General features: G+C 35.5%; 2 protein-coding genes across 6 annotated transcripts in view; both read right to left on the bottom strand.

Annotated features, from left to right (window-relative positions):
* Positions 1–15789, bottom strand: part of LOC132547942 (phosphatidylinositol-binding clathrin assembly protein LAP-like) — a 73452-nt gene extending 57663 nt beyond the window's left edge. For all 5 annotated transcript variants that reach the window (XM_060211752.1, XM_060211751.1, XM_060211755.1 and 2 more), the window contains exon 1: positions 15556–15789. In XM_060211752.1, the coding sequence (XP_060067735.1) occupies positions 15556–15685 (130 nt within the window). In that variant the 5' untranslated portion in view covers positions 15686–15789. The remainder of the gene's footprint in view (positions 1–15555) is intronic.
* A 2319-nt stretch (positions 15790–18108) lies between these two features.
* Positions 18109–19005, bottom strand: LOC132547956 (keratin-associated protein 16-1-like). Its single transcript, XM_060211773.1, has one exon. The coding sequence runs from the start codon at positions 19003–19005 to the stop codon at positions 18109–18111; it is 897 nt and encodes a 298-aa protein (XP_060067756.1).
* Between the last annotated feature and the right edge of the window lie 1174 nt (positions 19006–20179).

Raw genomic sequence — 20179 nt, 5'->3', positions numbered from 1 at the left:
TGAGTCTATCAATTATTCACCAAGAAACTCTGGACCAGTACAGAGTTTGGTGTGATTCTGCATATACTGCTTTCTCAACACTGATTCAACTCCGGCAACACTAGTACTTCTATGTGCATCTACAGATCTTAACCTAATTCAACATACTGATCGTGTTTAGGACTTTGATGACCAAAATAATACTTGATGTAACCAATACCAATCAATTAAGATGAATGTAGACACATTAACCAAATTGGACATTTTGCAGATTTTTAGGAAGACTCAAATATCGGCTAAAATATCCTGGTATCACATGGCGACAACACACCCTACAGGTAAATCACAATAAAATGCAAATTTGAACATTCTGTCCGTTGCATTTAAAGTCCTCCTTGAATAATCCTAATTTTGTTGACAGTAACAATATGTTAAATAAACGACCATGCCTATTTAGGTAACATAAGAAAATGTCACCCTGTCAGTGTCAAGATTACAGATAATATATCAAAGGAAACAAATAGCAAGACAATTACTATGACTGTATATGTATATATGTGAAGACAAATGAGGTTTTCTGTATAAAGTCCCTAAAGTATGTACACACATCTCATTCAAGCTAATACCATCAATAAAGTAACAAAATGACTTCATTTGGCACTGCAGTAATTGACCAATTCCGTGCAGAATGCAGCGTATATACCTCTGTGGAGTCTCGGCTGAGTAGGAGAAGCTTTGTAACACAGACTAGAATCTCTAGAGTAGGTTAAGAGGTATTGATCTTACTCACAGTAATTCCTGTTAAAAACTCCTAACCATAATCAATGTTCTACGATTTTATACACCAATACATACACATCCTTTACAATGGCAACAAATTCTATCATATCCATGTTCAATGAAAAAGACCTTATCTCGGCTTTAATGCTGAACTTAATTATTACCTTCTGAACATCTATTTGAAACTATTATTGCAGTACTGGATTATCATCAGTAACTAACAGATTTATGATCGTAAGACTGGAAACCATTGAGACAGGATATGCAGCAGTCTTAAGTAGATTAAGAAAGACTTGAAACCATACCACATCTAAACACTGTAACTATGTAACACCAATACATAAATGGAACACATGAAATACTTGTATCTTAATTAACTGAGCCGGACAAGGAAAGAATTGTAAATCACACAGACATATTCAAAACCTACCAAGTACTTTATATCAGGTCCTATCACTTACACAAAAAACACAGCCTATAAAACCCCAGATTTATGATATAGAAAACAGATTTCTATCATGATTCAAATTGTGTTGTAATGCTACTAATCATAATATTTTTTGTCACTCATTTGAGATTTAGTCTTTTAAGTTTGTCTCATATTTGGAAGGAAATTTGTGAACTGATAAGAAAATCTGTAGGAATTCCGGAAATTTGGCTTGAACATTACACAATTTTAATTGTAAATGGGGCAACAATTTCCCCCCAAAAGCCCTCAAAAATACCCTAGTCCGTGTATATTAGTATCTTAAGTATCATCTGTAACATTCCATTTTTAACAAAAGAGATACTTCTTCTCTAAACTACACCAAATAATCCTTTTTGTGCATGACACCAACTATCACTGAATCATTCATACCCATGAAATTCCTTAAACCTATAAACCTATTAAGATGGACAGCATTCAGTATCACATACTACAGTCAACATCACTTTTCCTCTTTGTTCTCTGATAACCCTGACAATAAATAATTTCCGATACAAGTAACCGAAAGTCAAGCACAAGCCTAACTGCCAAACTATGTGCCCTAGAGACAGGAACCATCATACAAGCAGGGCCAGATAAGTTTCAGTTTCAAATAAAATTAGATTTTGCCCATTCAGTTCTTTAATCTGTACAAGCTTGATCTGTGTTCAGCTTTGAGACAACCATAACAGTGCAAGGACAAACCATTCCACATGGGACCTCCCCATCAAAAACCCTTAGAAAATCCAAATGCTGCTAAATCATTTCTTCTGAATTAAACAATAACATTCTTTATCATTTTACAAATATAAATCTATTGCTTTTAATAATCCCACACATGATGAAATTTCAACCCAAAATTCATGGTCTTGTGGAAAAGTTTCATTTCAGTATCATTTACAGTGAAAACCTACAATCAGACATTTCTAAGACATTTCTAACTTCCGAATATCCTCCACTCAACAACCTTATAGATAATTCTGGTCAGTTATAATTGTAGCTAAAATATGTAGGTCAATGTTATATGTTACTACAAAGAAGTTCCTGTCTCAAAAACTTCCCTGAAGATCACCATTCATGGTGTACTAGAACAAACACAGGAAATTATGAGGAAGGATGTAAAAAGGAAGGATGTGTACTTATATGTAATGCATACTCAACCGGAGCTTTATATCTAGAAAAATCTTGTCAATAGAGGGATTCACATCCTTAACGTACAAAATCAACACACACAGCTATTGATGCCTAGGCAGTGTTTACCTATACAATGAACCCTTGATAATGCAAACACCTTCATTCCTAGCCAATGTCATCCAGATTATGAGTTTTCTGGAATGCTTGATTTAGTCAACTAGCAATTTAACAGGAGTTATCTCTCTTGTTTACATGATGATGAAATCAACTGCATGATGCTGTTGGTTGATTTCAGAACATCTATATCTAAATTACTGTGAATACAAGTATTTATAAATATCTTTCATCTTAATAAATTTCCCTTTCAACAGTGTACGTAAATTCAAATTTCTGAAGAAATGAAAGTCATATATGTAGCGGACAATTCACTGAATGTCTGCTCAGTATCAACAATAACGTTTTACTTAATTATCTTTAATAACCCATGCTCTTTTAGTATCAAATGTTCTCCATACAGTGTATTCACAGGACTTTTGATACAATTCGGATGCTAATTCCCTGATGAATAAGAAGATTTTTTGCCATCTGGAAATATTCTTTCTTTACAATAATTGAGGGAGGATGACCCAATTGTTATTGGTCTAATCAAATTTGTATTTCTATGACATATATCAAGTGTTGATTTTATTTTTTCTTTATTTTAATTTAGGGATGATTAACATTTGAATAACATTATAATCCTGTTTGTTATCAATGTTCAAAATCATCAAAAATTCTTAATTTCACTCCATATAGAACCTGACATGTATAAATATATTGAATAATTCAGGATTAGTAGCTAAAGCTTTGAAAACAAGACTAGATCAAGGCTATGCTATTATCTTTACAATCAATCCACTCTGCCCTGTATAAAAGTACCCTTAACTCTGACAGGAGTTCCACAGGTGAATGCCTCCAAGGATGATCTGGCAATGGTCGCTATGGCTACACAGTGTCTAGCAGTATGCTGTCACATCAGGCACAGTGACTACTAAACACAGCAAACTTTCTTCACATGGTAATAAAGAATGTCCAGACTATGGTAGGAATATTGCAACCAAAAGTCAATTGTCACCAAAAAGTATTTGCAGAACCGAAATTCAAATTCGAACATTAAACGTTAAGCATAAATCTGCTTTCCAACATTTCCATCAGGATTGTGAGTGGGTCCACTGTGTAATAGGTATACTCTGTACCTTATACATTGTTTACCTATATAGCCACAGGTATACTCTATACTCTAGACATTGTTTACCTACATAGTCACAGGTATACTCTATACTCTAGACATAGTTTACCTACATAGTCACAGGTATACTCTAGACATTGTTTACCTACATAGTCACAGGTATACTCTATACTCTAGACATTGTTTACCTACATAGTCACAGGTATACTCTATACTCTAGACATTGTTTACCTACATAGTCACAGGTATACTCTATACTCTAGACATTGTTTACCTACATAGTCACCGGTATACTCTAGACATTGTTTACCTACATAGTCACAGGTATACTCTAGACATTGTTTACCTACATAGTCACAGGTATACTCTATACTCTAGACATTGTTTACCTACATAGTCACAGGTATACTCTAGACATTGTTTACCTACATAGTCACAGGTATACTCTAGACATTGTTTACCTACATAGTCACAGGTATACTCTAAACATTGTTTACCCACATAGTCACAGGTATACTCTATACTCTAGACATTGTTTACCTACATAGTCACAGGTATACTCTATACTCTAGACATTGTTTACCTACATAGTCACAGGTATACTCTATACTCTAGACATTGTTTACCTACATAGTCACAGGTATACTCTATACTCTAGACATTGTTTACCTACATAGTCACAGGTATACTCTAGACATTGTTTACCTACATAGTCACAGGTATACTCTATACTCTAGACATTGTTTACCTACATAGTCACAGGTATACTCTAGACATTGTTTACCTACATAGTCACAGGTATACTCTAGACATTGTTTACCTACATAGTCACAGGTATACTCTATACTCTAGACATTGTTTACCTACATAGTCACAGGTATACTCTAGTTGTTTACCTACATAGTCACAGGTATACTCTATTGTTTACCTACATAGTCACAGGTATACTCTATACTCTACATTGTTTACCTACATAGTCACAGGTATACTCTATACTATATTCATTGTTTACTACATAGTCACAGGTATACTCTAGACATTGTTTACCCACATAGTCACAGGTATACTCTAGACATTGTTTACCTACATAGTCACAGGTATACTCTATACTCTAGACATTGTTTACCTACATAGTCACAGGTATACTCTATACTCTAGACATTGTTTACTTACATAGTCACAGGTATACTCTAGACATTGTTTACCTATATAGTCACAGGTATACTCTATACTCTAGACATTGTTTACTTACATAGTCACAGGTATACTCTAGACATTGTTTACCTACATAGTCACAGGTATACTCTATACTCTAGACATTGTTTACCTACATAGTCACAGGTATACTCTAGACATTGTTTACCCACATAGTCACAGGTATACTCTAGACATTGTTTACCTGCATAGTCATAGGTATACTCTAGACATTGTTTACCTACATAGTCACAGGTATACTCTAGACATTGTTTACATATACAGTAACAGGTATACTAAGTACCCAAGACAGCGTTTACCTATAGTGTCTTGGTTATGGTTTTGTGGACTTCGTTAAGTATTGCTGACCAGTGTATATTGTATCATTGACCTAAATCACAAATCTATTTTCACTACACCAGCACCTGTATATATGTCACCTTATCTGAGGAAATCAGCTGATACAGCAGCTCTCAAGTTTCAAAGTGGTGTGTATTCAAATGATTACATAAGCAAAACAAACAAGTGAGATAGGATTGGAAGCATCTCTAGGCCAAGTACATACTGTCTGAATTACTATCTCATGTCATAATCAGTACTAGAGGTCAACACAGAACTACAGATTTTAATTATCATACAAGGATGTACCAGCAGTAAACCAACACTTTCCCAAGTTTACAGGTCAGTTATGTTCCTTCAACGGAAAAAGGCTCTCCAAACTGAAGTTTGTCATTCTCAGCTGTCATTGAAGCCCCTTAGAATAGTAATGCTTCTGTTTAACTAGTTAAATTGTCAAAGATACAGTGTATTTAATGTGTAAATAGGAAGCTGAAGTAGCTCATTTACTTGGCTGTTTACTTCAATATGTTTTATATGAATGTCTTCATGACATCTAAACATTTGATTATGACAATTCCAGGGAAAATTGTCATATATTTAGATTCTGCAGTGTATACTAGTCAATTAAGGACAATTACTTCTGCACATCACTTAAAAAACTGGAAATGCTTGTATGACATGAAGTACAAAGTGATAAAACCACAAATAAGACTGGATTTTCCATCAAGATCCAAAAATCTGCAACCCTGTAGGTTTAGGCCACTCACTAAATTTTAAAAAACATTTTCTCTGAACCTAAGGTAAAAAAGTCTTGAAAAATGCCATTTTGTAATAAATTGCCAGTGCAAAGGTCTATAACGCCATCTGAAATTGCCTTTTTCAATGGGAATTCAAACTAAATCAAAAACCATGTAGGCTGAAGCTACATACCAAACTTTAAGTCATATTTCGGAACAAAAAAGAAAAAAGTTCTGAAAACTGCCATTTCACATAATACTGAAGTGCAAAAGAATGTTACTCCAACTAACATAGGATTTTTTTGGCTAGGATTTGAACTAGGTCTGTGACCCCGTAGTTTGAAGCCACACACAAAATCTGAAGTCATTGTCTCAAAACAAAATAGAAAAAAGTCAGGAAAACGGCCATCTTGCAAAATATTCTGAGTGTAAAGGGCAGTAACTCTCTTTAAATTTGGAAGTTTTGACTGAAATTCACACTTCTTCAAATATAGTGAAAAACCTCCTCAAAACTGTTTCAGAATGTACTGACAGGCAAGGGTACCATATTATACAGTTCCTTTTCTTGAAAGGGGCACAAAAATTCTGGTAAACTGTAGCTGAAGAATGATTCTACTTTAGATTCCGCTACGAAGCCTTTATTCATTACCATAAATCAAAATTGAAGTGTTTGGTAGTATACTCATTATACTTATATAATACACTAATGTCAGTACTGATATAACCATATAATAAAGTTAAGAGTGATGTCAGTACTTATATACCTATATAACAAAATTAATGGTGATGTCAGTATTTGTTACACCCATAATACATTAACTGTGATGTCTGTACTCATATACCCATAAAATAAGATTAATGGTGTTGTCAGTTCTCGTTATCTCCTTAAAAATTTTAAGTACTGACATCAATGTGATGTCAGTACTCATATAACCATATAATAAAATTAATTATGACAGTAGTACTCTCATAACCATGTCATAAAATTAATAGTGATGTCAGTACTCTTTATACCTAAGTTATAGAATTAATTTGGATGTCAATACTCTTATACACATATGAAAAAAACAGCAGTTCCATCGGTTTGTTAAAATCAATACAGAAAAGCATAGTGCAGATAAAGACCTCCACTTTTAAAAGCATTAGATGCATCTAAGTTCAAAGAAGAAATAGGATTTTGGAAACTGACCTTTGACCAAAATTTACAATTTCAAGAATACTCTGCACCTTATACTTTGTTTTGTAAGGGATGCATGGAATGACTTTCTACATGATCAGGATCAATCAGCTGTGATATGAGAGCTCACAAACCATTGAACAGCCATGGTACTATGTTGACATAGAGGGCTAGGGAAAACACTGGAGTACAAGTATATATTATGTCAACATTGATAAACTCCCCTGAGATTGCCTAAAATAGATCAGTTCACATACACACCAATCCTAGTCTCACAACTCAATAACTTCCAGGACATCAAAGTAGTACATATAGCACCCGAATTTGTTCAGGGGAGAAGTATCTTGTACAAAAATATTGTTAAATTATGACAATAAAATCAGATATCATAATTCACCATATTAGTACATTTTCACTAATTGCAGTTTGGAGACTTGATTTCAGAGATTCAGTAATGTTGATGCAAGGTTGACCAGACTTTTTAATCTCTTCAGTGTTTCCATGTCTGTAGAGAGAGAATATACTGACAGTAGTATCATCATCCTGCGTGTGAGAGCAGAGGGGTGGCAGCACGGTGGTGCGATTACGATATTGATTCTGTCTTACCGAGATATGTGAGAATCCTGAACCACAATAGAATTCCAAAACTCTAGCTTCTGACACCAGGAACAAGTCCCTGTTTATACAAAGCTTCTGAAAAGCTTCCAAGAAAACCTCATCTAATCCTCTGAATAAGAGAATGACCAGTCTCTCATGTTATTTTTCTAGACAACTTCCTGTAGACAGAAAGATGCTTTCTCTAGTGCTTTAAAATGGCCTAGCCATTAATACCACAGAAGACTTCCATCATAGGCATACTCGAAGTCTTACACAGAGAAATCAGAGGGGTTTCTATGGTCACAACTTTACAGTAGATCATGATATTATGTATTCACATCAAAGCCTATAACTAGTATTTAAATCATGATATCCAAGAGTAGCATTTGTGTCCAAAAGTGCATGATCTCTATAAATTCTTAATCAGCTGGATTTTTACCCTTTTCTGCTCTTTCCTATCATTTGCACTTATTTAACTATTTTGAATTTTGAGAATGATCCCTCCAGTACATTTCAAGAAAGTGATAGCAAACTTCTTTCATAACTCAAGATAGCAACCTTTCTAACATATGCAAAACAAGGGACCAATAAGGGGAGGGTTGTTCCATAAAAAGTTTGAGAATGATCTGTCAAGACTTTCAGACAAGGTTATAACAGGGCTCTCAGATTGTTGTTTTAACAGTGCTATCAGATTGTGGTTATAACTGGCCTATAAGATTGTGTTTATAACAAGTTTCTCAGAATGTGATGATAACAAAGCCATCAGATTGTGGTTATAACAAAGCCATCAGATTGTGGTCATAACAGGGCTCTCACACTCTGGTTATAACAGGGCTATCAGATTGTGGTTATAACAGGACTATCAGATTGTGGTTATAACAGGGCTCTCAGATTGTGGTGATAACAGGACTATCAGATTGTGGTGTTAACAGGACTATCAGATTGTGGTTATAACAGGGCTATCAGATTGTGGTTATAACAGGACTATCACAATGTGGTTATAACAGGGCTATCAGATTGTGGTGTTAACAGGACTATCAGATTTTGGTTATAACAGGACTATCAGATTGTAGTTATAACAGGGCTATCAGATTGTGGTTATAACAGGGCTCTCACACTGTGGTCATAACAGGGCTCTCACACTGTGGTTATAACAAAGCCATCAGATTGTGGTTATAACAGGACTGTCAGATTGTGGTTATAACAGGACTATCAGATTGTGGTTATAACAGGGCTATCACATTGTGGTGATAACAGGACTATCAGATTGTAGTTATAACAGGGCTATCAGATTGTGGTTATAACAGGACTATCAGATTGTAGTTATAACAGGGCTATCAGATTGTGGTTATAACAGGACTATCAGATTGTGGTGATAACAGGACTATCAGATTGTAGTTATAACAGGGCTATCAGATTGTGGTTATAACAGGACTATCAGATTGTAGTTATAACAGGGCTATCAGATTGTGGTTATAACAGGACTATCACATTGTGGTTTTAACAAAGCCATCAGATTGTGGTTATAACAGGACTATCAGATTGTGGTGATAACAGGACTATCAGATTGTGGTGATAACAGGACTATCAAATTGTGGTTATAACAGGGCTATCAGATTGTGGTTATAACAGGGCTATCAGATTGTGGTTATAACAGGACTATCAGATTGTGGTTATGACAGGACTATCAGATTGTAGTTATAACAGGACTATCAGATTGTGGTTATAACAGGACTATCAGATTGTGGTGATAACAGGACTGTCATATTATGATTATAACAGGACTATCAGATTGTGTTTGTAATAAAGCTCTCAGATTGTGGTTACCATCGGTCTCTCAGAATGTGGATTTACCACAAAAAAAGGGCCTAAGATCATGTTGTCAAGTTTTAAAAAATCACATTTTAATTAGACATATTAGTGACTTTTAATGCATTTGCCTCCACCTCTCTCATTCTCTAGTCAAAGCTGATGGATGTATAACAGTGAAAACTCAGGCTCCCACACCCCTAATCAATAGCTTTCAATGTCTTCCTCAAAGGCCAACAGAAAATCTTTACACCACAAAAAATCAATCTATTTCTATATATGCTCTTCACTACCCAATACCAACATTATCATTTGATTTTGTTTTACTTTATCTGTATCAATACAAGTTTCCATTGGCTGTTTGTTTCCCTCATCCATGACATCTTACCACATACTGTGGCCCTTTAATTTAAACCAATCTACAGAGCACAAAGTGGATCCTACACAACAGCTCATTTCCATCCATTAAAACTCTATTTACTACAGCCAGCAGAGCAATTCATCTTGTGACATTTCAGAAGCCTTCTACAGATGAAGACAACACCAAGATCTGTTTATTAAGCTTCTTCCAAGACCTGCATGATGCTTTCTCATTCAATAAACTATAAGCCAGTGTTCTAGTTAAGGTCAAACATTCAGTGGACAACACTTTATTTCAACTTAAAAAGATTGACATTTGCATCTCCAGTTGTGTAGTCATTATACTTTGTATCAAATTTTGTCTATCTTAATGTAGGTCACTACAATACTTATTTTCTACTTCATCGATCATGACCGAGTGTAAAATGATTATTCTAGATTTTACTGTTGCTCATTTTGCATAAAAGTCTTCATTTTAGATGAATCAGCAGACCTTTCATCATAAAGGATTCAGATCCTTTAAATAACGAAATTCTTAAAAGAATCCCTATAGTGAAAATATATACAGAAAATCAGTGACATCTGTTTCCTTATTCTAAGCTATATATTAGTTATTGTTTTTCCAAGAAATCAAGCCTAGATTGTCTGTGATTCTTCCGACCATGACTTCACATAACTATGAAATTGCTCTTCCGACCATGACTTCACATAACTATGAAATTGCTCTTCCGACCATGACTTCACATAACTATGAAATTGCTCTTCCGACCATGACTTCACATAACTATGAAGTTGCTCTTCCGACCATGACTTCATATAACTATGAAATTGCTCAACATGAAAACAAAAAGTGTAACATCCACTACAGCTCATCATAATCCTTGAAACATTTAAATGGTCACAGTGATAATCCTGAAGGGATAACGGTCAAGTGGCAATTAGCATCCCCTTAAAAATGAAATTTGCCCCATCATATTTTCATTTTCTTTCAATTTCAAAAGGATTCATCCCTCTTTATTCCTATAAGGATTAACAATTGATGAAATTGACCTACATCTCCGAGTTCTTAGGATGTTCCCTATGATCATGCCTGCACAGACTGTCACCTCGTCAAAATCATCATTATAGATGAAATCTTTGTATACAATATACATGATAGCACTCATGTAGTATTTGGCTACATGTTATGTTTTATGTATATTTGAACATGTATCCACATATTTACAACCATAGCTGGAAGGTAACAGAGTAGTTCTATGCAAATAGATTTCCCGTTGACAAAAGTGCTTTTAGTGTAATCATTTTTTCTAAGGGTGGATCAGCGTGGTTTACAGACATATTTACAGTTTTGTAATGCATAGTATTTTTTCCTGATAGGAAACTTTCCTCTCAGTCACACTGAGATCTATATATATAGAGCTGAGTCTTAAATCTACAGCTTTTCATAAAGTGAAAGCTGTTTACAGTCACTACCACAAGGGGTCTATCAATGGTTCTAAATATAAAAATAAGTAAAACCAGTTATATATCCAACCAGCGAAAGCGAGGCTTAAGTTGAAAACTTGTTTACTTCAATTACTCAAATGGGTCTGCTTTGTTTTATGGAGTTCAACGTCCTTCCAACGGCAAGGGTCATATGAGGTCTGATGGATCAAAAAGTAAAAACTTTAAAAATTACACATCAGCAAATTCACTAGCATAGTAGATGTTATTTACCCAGACAACATCAGAACCTAATATAAGTTTCTGATAATCAATGTTTCTAATATTGTAATAGCAGTACGGGTGACTGGGTGGCACAGTGGAAACACTCACATTTCATCTAGCCATCAAGAGTTTGATTTTAAAAAAAAGATGTGAAAAGGTATGGGGTCACCTATCCAACCACCTGAGTTTTCCTTAGATATTCCAGTTTCCTCCAGCAATAAGACCCCTGGTATGTTTCCATTACCACCAACAAGAGATAAATATCAGCTGATAGCTTGTTTCACAATTGTTGTAAAACAAATGAAGTTTATATATTATATAAATAGTAATAGCATATATCTCTTTTTGAAAATTTGACTTCAGACTTATCATTTTTACCTTATAAACAGATACATCACCATGGATAGTCTTTTTCTACTTAAAATGAGGAATATTTATAAGTATCTTCTCAGAATTAAAGGGAAGACATGTTTGATTTCTTTCTTAATTTTAAGAAAACTTTTTTCTTTTCACTATGAGAGAAAGTCTCTTTTACCTGTAAAACAGCAACAAGGGGAGGGAGAATGTGATAGCCAATGTAGGGTTTGTAAGCTATTGGGTCCTTTCTATCTGGTGTTGATGGATCACCATGTCATGATTATGAGCAGTAAGTGAGCACAGGTATGCATGTCTCACTGATAACACATGTTTCTTGTACAAAATTTAATAGATGCCCTTTAAAAATATCAGTATACCTGTATCAAGTAGAGTTCCCTTCAGTGAATAAGTTCTCCATCAGTTCCTAACAACATTTCTCATATTTCACCAGAAATGCAAATCCTCATTACCACCAAACAGCAAATTTGAACTGTGCTGACAATGACACTAATGCAATAATGTAAATTGTCTTCTGTCCAATTATAAAAAATCAACCTATATCAGTACATCTTACAAATAACAACAAACTTCAAATACAAGAGTGTAAGCATTGGCCATTTTACTATCTGAGCTAATTTACATTCTTATCCTATGCAATAATACCGCCACGCCTATGTGACCTTGATATCAAACTCTTATTCACAATTTACATAGAGGGTAATCAGCCTAAAGGTAGCTACAGGTGACTTGATCTAGTCCACTTTTCCCCACCATCCATTCCTCTATTGATTACATTCATGTGGAGTTATTTTGCTTATGTTTACAATAAAACAGCACAAAGTTAAAATACACCTGTGAGTAACATTCTGTTCCAGTCTTTGTTATTTCAAGTTTCATCTTGTTGGAAAACTGATTAAATGAACTTGCATGATTTGTTAAAGGGAATGATGCTTATTTTATATGGGGTAATCACATATATTAAGCTTAAGAAGTCATATCTCATGTTATCTTGTGATAAGCAAAGAAGGCAAACATACAATGTCACATTAAATATTAGGGATGTTGGGCTTATTGTAAGACAATTAAAAAAGCACTTGTGTACAATTTTATTGAACAGTAATTAGGTTTGCTTATTATCAGACATGTGCTGGATAATTATGGTTTGTATCCCTTCTTTATATATACAGATATTATCTAAACTGAAAGTCTTTAATCATCCCAAACAGAATGAAGTTGAGTTACTCACACTTTCTAAACAATCCATGCCAGGAAGACACTGACAATCATTAGAAGGCATTTCAGTGTATGACCCTGTTACAGCAAACATACTAAGAAAATATTAATTTTCTTATTGGCTGAGTACCCATATTTTGTGTGATTTAAATTAATATACAAATGGCATATTTCAATCATATCATTTACAAACTAGATAAATGCATGGCACCCAGATTTAAATGTTGAATATCATATTGGTAGGTCAGTTTAGTGAGCAACCCTTTACAGGTCTCAAAAAATGCATATATCCTCTTTCCCAGTAAAAATTCCTCAGGGTGCGTGCCAACTAGGGACAGACAAAGGTGTGCATATTGGGTTGAATACACTTACTAGGGGTGGGTTTCACATGGTTTAGATACATTAATTTGGTTAAATAATGTAACTAGGGACCGATTTTGGGTGTGTTAATTAGTTCAAATACAGTAACTGAGGACAGGCATCATGTAAGCTAATTAGGTGAATATTGTCAAATTAATAAGTACAGATAATGATGACAATGTAGTATGACAACTCTCAAATACACAGTCCACATTTTCATATCTTTTATGAACAAAACAAAAAAAATATAAAAAAAATTAAAACAAATGGACATTATAAAGTATATCAGACATTGTCTTGGTTATCTTCCTTATACATATAAACATCAGTCATAATCAGCAATATATAACTATGTCAATATGGCTCATACACACAACTGTGATAAGGTGAGCAACTACACCCCTGCAAGGTCATCAAAAAACGTGCATGTTATCATAATTGGAAGATTACAAAAATTTTACATTTGGTTAACCACTCGCATGAAAATATAAATACACGTACTATCTACATATCACGAAACAATCCAATCAATTTGATCGATGTTGGTTTTATGATAAAGGGATGACAGTACTGTGACAAAGAACTCTTTGTTGAGCAGGAGAAACATCTTTTACTAAGTTAAAGAATCCATGGACATGATTAAAATGATGAACAAAAGGCAATAACTCTTTATAAAGTTGTGAAATTGTAATGCTGTTCAAGGAATGTATAAATGCATGTCAGGATGTTAAAGCCTGCCATGTTTTACTAAAATTAGTCAAAATTGAAGAAGATATACATCGCCAATGTCCTGATAAAATGAAAGTGCTAACAAAGGGCACTAACTCTTGAACTCTTGAAAAAATTATAGAATCAAATTGTTCCTCAAAAAGCAAACATTCATGGTGAAAAAGCCTACATTATTTTGTCGCAAAGAAAATGTTCAAAACCTGAAAGAGATGATTCCCTGATAGACAAGATGGCAACTGTATGCCCCCTCCCCCTATAAAAAAGGGGGGGGGGGGCATTAACAAAAATGTACAACTGACAATATTTCAAAATATATAGATATGAAAAACTGACAGGTTTTGCCAATAAATCATTCAACAGTTCATTTTAACTGTTATATTCAAGATTTATTTCAGCAATAAATATATAGGAATATTCCAGCAAAAAGTCACCAAACATTTTTGTATTCATATCAGAGACATATATGTACTGGTCCTAGCTATAAGTGCACACTGTTTTTACACAACGCCAATTTTTTCTGTCAAGTTTCAGTCAGTAACAGCAAAATTACTTAAATGCCAAGGTTGACTCCTAGTACCATTTATCTAATGCTCTGTATGCCTGGAAATTGACTCATCTTGCCAAAGAAGTGTTATATTTAGAAAGTTTATGGTAATAGCAAAGGCACTTATATACAAGAGGTATATACATACATTTTTTTCACCTGCATATTAAGTGATGAATTTACATGTAAGTCCCGAATCCTATATTCAAAATATTTTCATGTGACTCATAGAATTTCTAGAAATACTTTAGTTTTCCATTGCGGGACCCACTGTTTTTAACACTAAAGTTGAAAAGGCCTCATTAAAATAAATTGTAAATTGATCACTGAATAACTTTTATAATAGAGTGTTTGTGATAATAGTATATCTCTTATATTACTATCTAAAAGCTTACTTATTGCGATATTGCTACCTAGTATTACAGTTCAATTGTAAGAACCGGCAAACATGACCCCAACGAAGAAGTTTCAGACCCTCCCCCTTTCGCCGGTTTCACATTACACGAGGCTGTCACGCACTATGTTACATGTCAAAGTACGCCATATAGAACGATGGTTACCTCACAAATGTTATCGTTGGTTACTCATACTCTGATAATCATATAATCTCAAAAATTCCATATGGTTTCATATGCCGGTGGCGGTGTCGCAATATCTTAGGCCAAAGGCAAAGTGCTTCAGAACTCATACCGCTGCAACACCCATTCGGCGAGATTGAGCAGGTACTTTTCAGGCATAAATTAAACCTGCCATTAAAATACAAATGAAACGATAGCAAAGCCATTTTTTATAATAATTTCCATGCATGTCAAATTGTACACTTACAGTCAAGATGCTTCTTCTTAGGGCCCATAACCTCCTCCGTGGTAGCCTTACAAACCACCTTGGCCAGCCCCTGCCCGGCTATGCTATGTCTGGCCGCTGTCATGCGGTCCATGATGCTTTGTCCAGACATTTTGAGAATCGTTTGTCTTATGTCAGTCGGAGTAGAACAACTACGGGTCAGTTCTGACCCCTAAAAGGGTGCAAGACGCTCCTCTGATACCAAGGAAAGGGGTGGATGAGTCTTCCAATAATCCAAGATGGCCGAGCTGAATAACATCAATTGTCACGTGACAGGGACCATTCATTTTACTGTCAAAAATCAGTTCGACTAGCATGAATTAACATACATTCTCAAGATGCAAGCCAGACTCTCATGAAAAAGAATAAGCAAAAAAATAACAAGAGTACATGTTTCTTATCAGCTCAGACATACATTTTAAAACATGACAAAATATTGATAATTTCAACATAGCTGAAGAAGTGTCCATATTTTCATCCGCAGCATAACATCGCAAGTCATAACTCTAGCTCCCCTCTACCATTGTATTATTATTCTAATAGATAATGCATTTTAGATGTACTCCGTGTTCTAATGCAGTATTGCGAAGATCATCATCATCATCATCATCATCATCATCATCATCATCATCATCATCATCATCATCATCATCATCATCATCATCATCAACATTATTTTATTATTCCGTTTAGAAATATAATTAAGATACGGTAATAATATATTCCTTTACCAAGGCGCACAAACTGACTAGATAAGAACTCCTAACGAACTTAAAAGAGTCCAACCATTCCAGTTGGCAAGTTATTTAAATCATTGATAGGGGGCTCGGAAACAAATCCCAAATACGATGAAAATGACAATGATGATGATGATGATGATGATGATGGTGATGATGATGATGATACTTGATGATGATGATGATGCTGATGATGGTGATGATGATGATGATGACCACTGCACCACCATCGTATAGAAATAACATTATTTAAATAAAAAAATAAATAACCACGATGATTAATAACTCCAAAATAACTGTATGAACGATAGAGTTATTTCCCCTCCAGTGTGATACTAATGGTTCAAATCTCAGATTCAGCAGCACGAAGGAAGGGAGGTAACAAGAGCATAACAAATTGACTTCAGTTATTCCACTATGCAGACAAATTAAGATGAGAGAAGTATATAATGTATATACCTGTTATATACGTCTCTGGTGAGATGTACAAATAACACGACATTACAGATCTATCAGAAAAATATGCATTATCTGGTTTTTTTTTTTTTTTTTGTTAATCAGCAAAACGTGATTCATATTTCGTTAATTCATCTCGTCATAATTTTTTTTTCAAAACAGATGCTCCTCATTTATGATATATATCAATTTGGCTTCATAGACACCCTCGTTCTTCATTTTTGTTTTGTTTTCATTCGATTTGTTTTTTTTTAAATACAGCTGAATGGGAGAACCAGTTAAAAATCATTGAATCACTTGTCAGAACCTTTACAGACTACCAATAATAAGGACTAGCTAGAACCATTCGAATTCCTTATCAGTGAGGATTAGGTATACAACTCCTGGAATGGTCAGAACTATTCAGAATCCATCCGCAGTAGTTAAGGCTAGTCAAAACTAGTCAGTACTACTCAGAACTTGTCAGGCCAGTCAGAGTTCCGTCAGAGTCTTGCGCTAATAAGTTCTTAGTATGGTCTGGTTAGACCCATACCAAATTAGGGCTAGTTTGAACTCCTCCGGACTAATCAGGACATAAGGAGTAATCTGCATGTCACGTGATGGATGTTTCATGAAGGTATTGCCCGTATCATCTGGCACTTTCACCGCGAAAATTAGTTATTTCTTGTGATGAGTAAATGCTTACTTAATCGATCGCCTTTTCACTCTTAAAACAAAAAAAGATTTGACATCCACAAAACTGCTTAGGTTATGATGTCCAGTGAATCGCTTTCGGTGAATGGACAACCACGACATGGCGAAAATAATGCCCAAAATAACGTTGATATACATGTAAGCATCTTAATTAAGTTGTTTTACCCAACACCCTTCAATACAAAAGTGTTGGGGAGGTTAAAACTCAATTTTGATTTTCTTGGGATAAACTATGGTGGCTGATTCGGGACATCGTAATATCGCTTCGTTAAATGGGAAGCGAGATTGCGATATCACGATAGAACGGTGCGATACCACGATACCACGATGCGATAGCGCGATGCGATACCACGATATCGCATCGTGCTATCGTGGTATCGCATCGTGATATCGCAATCTCGCTTCCCATTTAACGAAGCGATATTACGATGTCCCGAATCAGCCACCATAATAAACAGAAGTATTTAAGATATAACGGACAGTGGAATATTGTATTGATAAGTAAGTGTGACCGATTCGTCTGCTACAACACTTCCGTTAATGTCCACAGAGATGATGAAGGCGACAGCATTGTCAACCATATGTGTCACTCGAGGACACGATTGCAGGAAACTCAAGAAGAAATACTGTTTACCATGTTTTATTAGATTTAGAAAAAGGCGACCAGGAATACAAAGTCATTTAAAAAAACGAAGTCGGAGAAAATGTGGCCGGGCACCATGGGTTGACACACCATGTTGTCGGACACCATGGGTTGGCACACCAAGTGGTAGGACACCGTGGGTTGAAACACCATGTGGTTGGACACAATGTTGTCAGACACCATGGGTTGACACACCATGTTGTTGAACACCATGGGCTGATACACCATGTGGCTGGACACAATGTTGTTAGACACCATGGGCTGAAACACCATGTGGTTGGACACCATGGTTTGCCACACAATGTGGTCGGACACTATGTTGTCAGACATCATGGGTTTACACACCATGTTGTTGGAAGCCATGGGTTGACACACCATGTGGTTGGACACAATGTTGTCGGACACCATGGGTTGACACATCATGTGGTTGGACACAATGTTGTCAGACACCATGAGTTGACACACCATGTGGCTGGACACAATGGGTTGACACACCATGTGGTTGGACACAATGTTGTCAGACACCATGAGTTGACACATCATGTGGTTGGACACAATGTTGTCAGACACCATGGGTTGACACACCATGTTGTTGGAAGCCATGGGTTGACACACCATGTGGTTGGACACAATGTTGTCGGACACCATGGGTTGATATATCATGTGGTTGGACACAATGTTGTCAGACACCATGAGTTGACACACCATGTGGCTGGACACCATGGGTTGACATACCATGTGGTTGGACACAATGTTGTCAGACACCATGGGTTGACACACAATGTGGTTGGACACAATGCTGTTAGACACAATGGGTTGAAACACCATGTGGTTGGACACCATGGGTTGACATACCATGTGGTTGGACACAATGTTGTCAGACACCGTGAGTTGACCCACCATGTTGTTTGAAACTATGATTTGACACACCATGTGGTGTTTGTAGCGACTAAACAAGAAAAAGAGAAGAAATGCCAAATCGTGATAACGGATTTAAACGGAAGGGTAGAGAAACTAGAGGAGAGCATAAAAAAGTATATACGACAAAGCCAAATTTGTGGCGCTGATTAAACAACATACTGGAAGCGGTGCCGAAATCAATGAGGTTGAAGAGAGGACAGCAAAAACTATAACTATCGCAACTTAAGAAAAAGAAACAGAAACAGGAAGAGGAAAACAGAAAGAACATTTTGAAAGGGATATATCTTAGAATGGTGTTCGACGTGAGGTGGAAATGTATGCATTACAAAATCACAGAAACAACACGCTAAAATGTTTGTCTTGTTTCTATGCAGATGCGGATCAGCAGCACACACACCACACACACCACCACCACCACTACCAACAACAACAACAACAAACACACACACCACCACCACCACCACAAACACCACCAGCAAACGCACACATACACAAAAGTTTTTCAAGAATAAATCTATGTCGAAATAAGACACTCGAGAACTGTTATTAGTTGGTATTATATACAGATCACATCCAATATTGGAAGTGATAAACAAAAATAATAACATGTGCATTTTAATGCAAGAGGTAGTTTAAAAAAGACATCCTTACTTGATGGTGATGGGAGATTTTAATTTTGATGTGATGAACTAGAGGCTGCAGAATGCCAATTAAGAAAATAAATTCATAAATTAGTAAAATAAAAATTACATATAGGGTCTGTAATTGATGATGGCGACATGTTAATGAACCCACGAGAAGAGAGGCCGTGATAATCCTCATGGATCTGAATGTAACAAATGAGGAAAATATGTCAGGCGATCTTACTAGAATATGTACACAATTCCTATAGGAAAGAGTGATATCTCGTATGAAGTTTTGAAATTGTATGCCATGCCATGATTAACTAACTCAAGAAATTAAAAGGTTGGAAGTGTTATGACAATGTAAACTTTTGATTGGAAGTGTTATAGAAATGTAAACTTTAGACTGGAAGTGTTATGATAATGTGAACTTTAGACTGGAAGTGTTATGATAATGTGAACTTTAGAGGTGCTAACGAGGAACTGTCTTGAATGGCCGGATTGAATTGAATGCGGATGTAAATTTATATTAA

Source organism: Ylistrum balloti, unplaced genomic scaffold (assembly GCF_031769215.1).
Source record: "Ylistrum balloti isolate Yb309-2 unplaced genomic scaffold, AGI_CSIRO_Ybal_v1 Utg369990, whole genome shotgun sequence".
NCBI classification, from domain to species: domain Eukaryota; kingdom Metazoa; phylum Mollusca; class Bivalvia; order Pectinida; family Pectinidae; genus Ylistrum; species Ylistrum balloti.
The sequence above is the reverse complement of the archived record's forward strand: the minus strand, read 5'-3'. Positions and strand labels throughout refer to the sequence as shown.